Below are 8,812 nucleotides of genomic sequence, written 5' to 3' on the forward strand. Positions count from 1 at the left end.
TTTGGCCTCCAGGGAGGGGGCCAAATCCTAAATTCTGCAAAATGCCATTATTCCTAGTATTACTTGCCCGATTGGCACCAATTTTATATCATAGGTACATCTAATTCTAACAACCATTCAATGTGTCACCCGGGTCTTCTTTGATTTGACCTACTTTTAAAGGTCACAGAGGTCGAATGTACTGTAAATTGGCCATTTTGGGGAAATTGTAATTGCTTGGACCTACATCAAACCTAACACTACATGACACAATACCATGCTCTTTATCCATCTTTCCTCCACATGAGGTGAGCACAATGGCACTGGCCATTTCATGTCTACTACGAAGCTCTGCTTGCGCTCTCTACTGTTGCCCCTTTCCTCTTCCATCGCCTTCTCCGTTTTGCTGTTCTGCTTTGAAAACCTTGTAACTGGCCTTCTTCAATTTCCTCACGTTCATCAAAAAATCTGCGATGTCTTCCCCAAGTAAACTGATGCACTTTTGACGATTATTCTTCAAATAGAGGTGAAACCAGGTGTCACCTTTAAATCGCGTCACATCAACGTTGCACCTGCTATGGTGCAGCGTATGTTTTTGTATTTCGAGTATTCTTTGTCGAACTCATGTTGCGGCGAGATGCGTCTAATACACTTATGGATATTTGTCCTTGTCACAATGTGATTCCCTGACTTCTTTACTCGTTTTTGATGCGGTAGTGTCCAAAGGCGAATGTGTGAATGTTAACTTCGCACAGCCAGCGTTTCGTGTCCAATGGTGACAAAGCTTTTTTCTCTTGCGTTAATGTATAAAGCTTTAGTTTTTTCGACCTAATCGATTTAAAATTACACGTACTGGGTGCCGCTTGTGAAGATGTGTTCATGTATAGCGCATCTTCGTACTGCTCAAAGCCAATGCTTTGCATAACGCATCTGGGCAAACCCTTGGCCTTGCTGGTGACTGCCTCCGACCGATGTCTTGTGCTGTACATTTTGGCACGCAAACCAACAAAGTCCACAATGGGATCGCAGGCATCCTCTCGCGTGAAAGTACCTCGAACGTTTCTGTTCGTTTCGCAGAAGTAGGGCGAGTCTTTCGGATAATTAGACAGATCGAAATAGCGTCGGTTCGCGAAGAAGTCCTCGTCCACGTTCCCCTCACATTCTTCTAAGAAATACAGCAGGCTATCCGTGTCCGTCATCAACAGGTGGCACCGGTCCCCGTACAATGGCTTAATGAAGTCATAGTGCATTTTGTACAATTTCATTTTGCTTGTTTCGAGACAGACCATTCCCGCTGTGATTGGACGATCCAGAAGTATGCTGCAGGGTTTCAATTTGTATGCCTACCAGTTTCCTATTGTAAATGGTTACTCACTTGAAATTTGGTTTGCTCGTTTTTGTTAGGAATTTTCTCTTGTCCGACACTAGACTCATATTTATGTGCTTTGTTTTGTCTTGGAGGAATTTCCCGTAGTAAGAATTAATTGCTTTTTTCCAAAAGTCAGATTCGAGGGGATTGTTTGCCGCGGCCTTCCTCTGCTCCGTGCAGAAGCTGACGAAATCTTTCATCCAGGGCGACTGATCGAAAGCCAGAATCCTATGCACTTTGCTCAGCGTCATGCCCAGCTGAAGATAATATAGCAGGTTATTCAGATAGACAATGTAATTTGTTCTCGGTCCAAGATGAGGAATCAGTTTTTCTCCGGTGGCGGCACTTCGTATTTGTGAGGGATCCATTAGTTTTCCCGCCAAAACATGCATTAGCGGACTCCACTGCGAAGGGCATATGCACAGTTTCTCTGGCGCTAAAGGAAAGTCATTGTGCGAATCGTGTAGACAAGTAGGATATTCGAGGTCCATCTCCAGTATGTATCCTGTAGTGCTATCGTCTGACAAAGACAAAACATCAAATTCGTTTGGGTCGTCAACCTCGATCCAGCGATAGTTTCCGTGCGGTAAATCTTGACTGAGGGAGTAGCCGTAGAGATTCGTCGCGTCGAGGGCAAATATCTGCGCGCCACTCTTCTTGTCTGCTTCTCCTGAAAATACCCCCTTCTCTTCAACATCATCATCATCGTCAACAGATATGTGGGCCCGTCGTTGGAAAATGAAAGCGACACCTCCACGAATGCCTTTTTTGACAAACAGATATTCCTCCAGGTCTTCTATCAAGTCTATATGAGCTCTTGTCATTTTGAGCATGGCATCGAATGTCATGTGAGGGGCCGATATATATTTTACTGGATCTAATTGAAAATGTTTCATGGACATGGCACGAAATTTCTCAAAACAATCGGCTAGTAGTAAAACGTCTGTTTGGAGATAGACTACAAGATAATCACCAAGGGTCTTGCAGTTCATTGTTCGCCATACCTTCGTTGCATGCTCGTAATCCTCCGATGAAATGGGTTGTTTTTTTAGCGAATCGAAAAATGCCTCGACCGGCGGAAGCTGCCTCTCTTGAAGTTTTGATGGCCTGTCCAGATATTCGTAGCAAAAGACACCCTTGCGCAACAAAAGATCGTACATTTCACTCGATCCTTTCACGTATTCGGAGAGGAGAGGAAATGCGCTCTGGCTCTGCTTCATCCCACTTTCCGGGTCTACAATAGTGCTAGTCTTGTTTTTCATCAATTCCACTAGATTTGCTAAAGACGATGGCAAGAATTGAAAACTATCCAGGAAGACTAACGTTTGACAATATATGGCCAAGTAGTGCTCTGTGTTTTTAGGCAATATTCGAAACTTTTTCAATTCTCCATCTTGTTTTGCCAATTCCTCTACAAAAAGGTGATTGTCATATCTTGTGGCATTATGCGCCAAGCCACTGATCTGTAATTCCCTTTCCGAAGCATAAGTCAAGTTGCAACGATTACAGAGAACGTATCGCATCCGATCCGCTTGCAAGTGACAATGGTCGATGCACTTTTTCACGCCTATAGTGAATTCAATTCCACACATCTCGCAATGCTGCTGCGAGACAAACTTCTTCCAATCACGCGAAGACATATGTTCAAGACTGTCTTTGGAACAATGCAAATCGATAATGTGCGCTTCCTTGATCTGTTCATTGAGCCATTCGAGAAATTTCTTTACACAATCGGAGCCCACGTAGGTGAAGAGGGAAGAATTGTAATCGGGATTGACGCAGAGACGTTTTCCCGCTACCGCGATGGGCATATGGCGGCTTGAACCATCACTCAGAGTTGATTCGCATGGCGTAAGACAAGTTTCAAAATCATATATTATCAGGTGCCGTCTCGCGCACATGGCTTTGAAATTGTCGAATTTCATTTGGCCTTTCCTCGGAAAGGTGTACACTTGGCCCGTATCTAGACAACATCTTTCATGAGCACGTTTTTTATTCTTTGAGGAATAGCAGGTCAAACACGATCTGCAAACGAATTTTTTCCCGTGGCGACCACCAGCTCCGTTGGCGATTAACCTACTCAGATTTGTGATCAGAAAAAAGTGATCTTGCCTGTACAACAAGTCAATATGCTTCTCTTCCGGAATTGATCTCCTGTTTGCTGAAGATGCAGTACTTGCAACGGTACAGCATGACGTCCTGCTGTGCCAGCAACTTCATGACTCTCGTTCGAAAGCCAACGAAAAACGTTAATGGAGAGGTTGTTCCGTAGTTCGAAAGTGGAAATCTGACCAATGCTAGTTGGATCGGAAATATTACTCAAATCGAGCTTCGTACGTCTTTCCCATGAATTCATGTCAAACTGCCTGTCCGATCTGATGTGACCTCCTGCCAGGCGTTCTGAGTGGGCCGCGATACAGAACAAAAAACATTTATCGTCATTTTCGTAATCAATGTTCGTCTGAATACAAGCGCGTTTATTTCTCACCGCCGAGGGTAAGAAAGGGTGTGGATGCGAAGTGCCACCCCTCAGGGGCTAAAACTGTGCCACCGTTAATCTCAACGCGTTCACATGTTCAAAAACCCATCCCGAACCTTCGTGTAGATAGGACTCGCATTTCGAGATGATTTTTTGAAAATCTGTCTGTAACAAGTCTTTTAATTGGCTCTTATAGAAAACTTGTTTTATATTGGTGCAAAACCAGGGTTCCGATGTGCGTTTCTCATATTGTCCCTCGATAATGGATCCATCATCTGCCACGACATCGACTTCTTTGCTGAATAGAACTTGAACTTCAAAGTGATACTTAAGAGCCTCCCTGTGCAAAAACTTCAACAAATCATTTGCAACGTGTATATTTTTGTGTTCCCATTTGCGTTCCCAGATTGCCTCGGAATGATTTTTTTAAACGAAATTCTGCTTCGAGCGCCATTATCAGAGAGAGAAAGAGGTCCTAAAATAGACCTCGAAAATCACTAATTTTCAAGCCGTTTTTAAGATTTCCGTCAAATGCGCATCGGTCCTGCCGCAAACGGGTATCGTCTCCGTCAACCTCTATCACTTTAATTCCTTTTTGTGTTTGCAGATGGCCTAGTGATCACTTCGGGCAACTATTTCTGACTTAGCATGCAACAGACCTGCAAATGGGGCATTCGTTTTCGTGCAATGCTTTCAATAGATCTCCGTGGCAGCGCTCTGGTTTGCACCAATAGCCCATAACTGCATGCGACAATTTGTGAATGTTACGGAGAAGATTTCTCCGCCGTATGTACTCGTTATAAAACGTCAAAGAGCGTTCTCGGCTGGTATTTTCGTCAATTATGTACGGATTCTGCCAGCGAATAGAATCCCTGATGGCTTGAAGTGAGCGTTTCTGACGTTTGCCTTGTTCTTCTGCAGTCATATTCGTATTATTCGTGCCACAGAGCAATATCTCCGACAGATAATGCGTCAAGTTTCGTCCGATGTACACGTGCCGACGAGATGCTAACAGCCACTCTTCGAGATTTCGAAAGCCCATATTACTTAAATTGAGCGAAGAGATATTAATAACACGCCGCATGATGTTTGAATATAAAGCTTTGATGAAATCCGACGGATTTAGGCATCTGGTGTGCAAAATGGACATTCGAATGCTTCTTGTTGGTTCAAATGATCACCTACGAAATGCAATTTTCTCTGAACTTCACCGTAGGCTCTTAAAAAGTTTCGAAATTCACGCAATTTGAGTGAAATTCGGCGGCACTTGTCCAAGCTTTGTATTTCTAGCCTTTTCCTTCTGGTGAAATTAACAAGCAGTCCTACTGCACGGAGCGAATAGTAATATTCTTCGTCTGAATGGTGTTGGCGCGAAGAAGCATCTGTTAACTGTTCACTCATGCACAGCAACACTTGGGCTTGTTCTGAAGTCAGATCGATGCGGTTTTCTGCGTCGAAGTTAATTAGCGATATTTTTTGCAACCGGGTGCTGATGGGTGCTGATATGCGGACAGTGACACGAACACTCAACCGATACGTGTAAACATTAATTTCTTCTCCCTCTGTGATAGAGCCCTAACGTTCCATCTGTCGCTTAAAAATGATTCTGTCCTGGTTTTTTTTATGATTTGTGCTATTTACAAGGCCAACGGGTAATCTAGCTCTCGTCTGCCTTTCATCTCGTGGCGCCGCTGGCGTCGAATGTGTAATGTCACAATGACTTTACCGAATTTAAAATCGATTAGATTTCCCATATCGTCGCAAATGTTAATTTCTATGAATTGAAAAACTTTGCACTCAGGGGTCTGTAGCGTATTCTTTCAAACGATTTGGAGAGATATTTGCCGTGTTCTTCCGGGCGTGTGGGTATCGTTCGTAGCAAGGGGACAAAAACGTTTCCCACTTGTGTTGGCTTTACTAAATTCGAGTAAAAGAATAGTGCATACTTCGAGGACATTAAATCACATTTTCGTTCAGCTACAACGCGATAAATACGCCTCGACAGAGGGGGTAAATTCACGACCGCCTGATCTCCTTGTAAACTAGACGTATCATCATCATCATCATCATCCATACTTTCGTCTGACCTGCCAAAATCATCGCTTGTAAAAGTGCGATCGGTGTCCTCTCCTTCGGAACTTTTTTTGCCCACAAGAGGGCCTGTCGTCACTGGGTTTCCTTGGCCGAATGTTCCCCCAATACTGTCTTTGCCAACAGTGTGTACTGGTGTCGTTTTCTTAGCCTCAGAATTACTCTTTGGTATAATAACTTTTCCTTCGACGTGAAAATATTTCGCCTTAGCAAAACCGAGCACTTCTGCTAAGTAAGTGTCCATCAAAATGGCTTCGCCGTGTCTCAGTTTCAGGCTACGTGTTGGCCCCGGGGAGAAGAAAATCACCGCTCCACTGAACTGGTTTCCGTCTATTTAGCGCCGTTATCAAATCTTCAATTGACGAGACCCATTTTTCGCTCTGCGCGAAGGCATCAAACAATACGGGCGCTTTGTCGGGTTCGTTTAAATCTGCCAGCGCTATCTGGTAAGTACACCTCTTCACGTTGATCTCGCTCGACCAAGAATGTGCGTAGTAGACCTCCGCGATGCCACATTCGTATGCAAAAGGCGACATCGTGAAATCGAGCGGCTTCGCCAAAGGAATCCTAAAATTCGAACTAGTGTTGGGCCAACTTCCCCTTTGTACGGGCGTATTTGAGGGGCACACGATACTCGTATCCTGTTCCTGCTCCTCCATTTGGTCACGATTAAAGTAAGCTATCCTTGAAATATTCTTAGTAAATGGTAGGCGCCTAGCTATTGTCTCAGTTAGATTTTGACGCAGTAAGACCCTTCCTCTGGCACGAAACAGAATATATCTTGAATGGTGCGATAGGCGACAAGATCTATTTGTAAACCCGAACGAAGGATAGAGTAACTCGTATCTTGTGTTTTCTTTCTTTCATCAGGAGATGCGTTCTTTCTTATCAATTGTTCGCTTACTAATGATTGCAACGAAAACAATAAAAGATCAGGTGGTGCAAAAGCTCTTTGCATTATCTTCCAACAGGGACAGTCGACTCTGCACTAGGGGGCAGAGATTCCCAAAATGACAGACACGTTCTAATACATCTTTGGTCGAAGTCAAGGCAAAATCTGGACATCGGCAACTCTTATATCGCCTACTAATATAATGCATGTCTGATGCCGCAGTAGACTTTAGTGAACGGCTCCACCCCAAATCATGGGACTTCTTTTTCAAAACATCGAAAGAGAATTGTGCTCTCATAGTGACAACAACACAACTGTACTTTGAGCGTTACATTAGGATGGTCCGTTTTTATCACAAGCTCATTTCACGGCTTCTTAATTTCTCGTAGAATAGCCGCCAGTTGATCCAAAACCGCCTTGGCCGCGCGGGGTTGAGGGCAATTCATCTTTGGATTCTCGAATACGTGGCATAAGGGCTCTTTCGCAAATAAGTTGGGCCACACGATCGCCGTGTCGAATACGAAATTCGTTTTGCGGATGATGATTGAATAGCAAAATACCCAAATTACCTCTAAAATCGGAATCGATTACACCTGCGCCTACGGCTATCATATAGTTTAAGGCTAGACCTGAGCGAGGCGCGATTCGACCATAACACGCTCTTGGAAGAACGAGTTGTAAATCTGTGCGGACAAGTTGCGAGCAACCGGCCAAAATCGTGTAGTCATCGGCGCTAGCCAGGTCAAAACCCACTGAATGTGCCGTCGCCCTTTCCGGGGCAGAAGCTAAGTCACTCAATTTATGAAAAATGAGTGTTTCAGCTTCATCATCATCATTATTTTCATCCACAATCTTTGGTCTATAGAATGAAAGTTGGTCGTCTGACATGATGACGAAATGCGCACTAACAAAATCAGTCGTATTGAAAGCAACATCAGTCGTATTGAAAGCAACAATCGGCGGTGCCAACGCGTTGGTTTAATTCTATCGTAACACATCATGGTTAAGAGAAAAACCACCACAGCAAACATCATTTTGCTCATAGTAGCCTTGTGAAGAGAATATGCTGGGCCTGCTCAAATGATTTTCTCCACAAAGTAGAACAAGTTTGCTATTGAAAAACAAATTACTGATACGAACAATCTAATGAGAGGTAGGTTACTAGCGCAATGTGAAATTGAATTGCCTTCTTTACCCTTGTCCTAGTGCCAAGTTGACACAATATCTTGCCATTGTTATTTCGTGGACGAGATGTAAGACCAACTCATTATCTGATTGCAGAACTAAATGTTCTGAACTGCTTTGCAAAGTTACTTAGTTGATGAGTTCAAGATCACTTTGATAAAACACAGCGCGCTAGTTAGTATGTCAATGAGCCAAATCAAGTTCTTGTTTAAATGATTTTTTGGCGTCATTTCAAAAAGGTAGAATGTAGTGAGGGGCTAGTTAACCGGCATGCTAAATAAGGCCTTTTTCCGGCCGTCCTTGGAGCGATAACAATTGTTTTTGTTCTAGCAACAACGAAAAAACTCTTATGAACTTATTCTCTTGGCATCATTTCTAATACGCACAATCTAATGAGAGCTATTTGGTGACCGAAAGGTGAAGTTAAAGTGCCTAATTGTTTTATAATGAATCCTGAACAGGAAAAAAGTCATTTTCGCATTTACTGGCTGTTATTTTGGCCGAGTTATATCTAATCTTAACTTGGAACTGTGATGAAATATTAAGCGCCCTATATAATCAGTGGGAGATTGTTCTTGAGAATAATTTCAAAAGTGCCTGGAGGTGCCTTGATCAGTTCGAAGGGCTTTATTTCAAGGATTTCGTTTGTAAATCAATACGAAAATATTCTATTATGGTCTCGTGACTCCTTGCGTGGCAAACTACACTTCTATCCTCCATGATTGGTCAAAATTGGAATATTTCAAACTTCCCCCATTTCGCATGTGCGGGCAACTTACGCACACACATTTTGCTGAGAAGCAATCGGGATAAAAGC

The 8,812-nt window shown here is 43.3% G+C and overlaps 1 protein-coding gene across 1 annotated transcript; it reads right to left on the reverse strand.

Moving 5' to 3' along the window:
• Window positions 1-1,350: 1,350 nt before the first annotated feature.
• On the reverse strand, window positions 1,351-3,159 carry LOC135499649 (uncharacterized). Its single transcript, XM_064790536.1, has one exon. It carries the CDS (start codon window positions 3,157-3,159, stop codon window positions 1,351-1,353), a length of 1,809 nt encoding a protein of 602 aa, XP_064646606.1.
• Between the last annotated feature and the right edge of the window lie 5,653 nt (window positions 3,160-8,812).

Source organism: Lineus longissimus, chromosome 2 (assembly GCF_910592395.1).
Source record: "Lineus longissimus chromosome 2, tnLinLong1.2, whole genome shotgun sequence".
Classification (NCBI taxonomy): Eukaryota; Metazoa; Nemertea; class Pilidiophora; order Heteronemertea; family Lineidae; genus Lineus; species Lineus longissimus.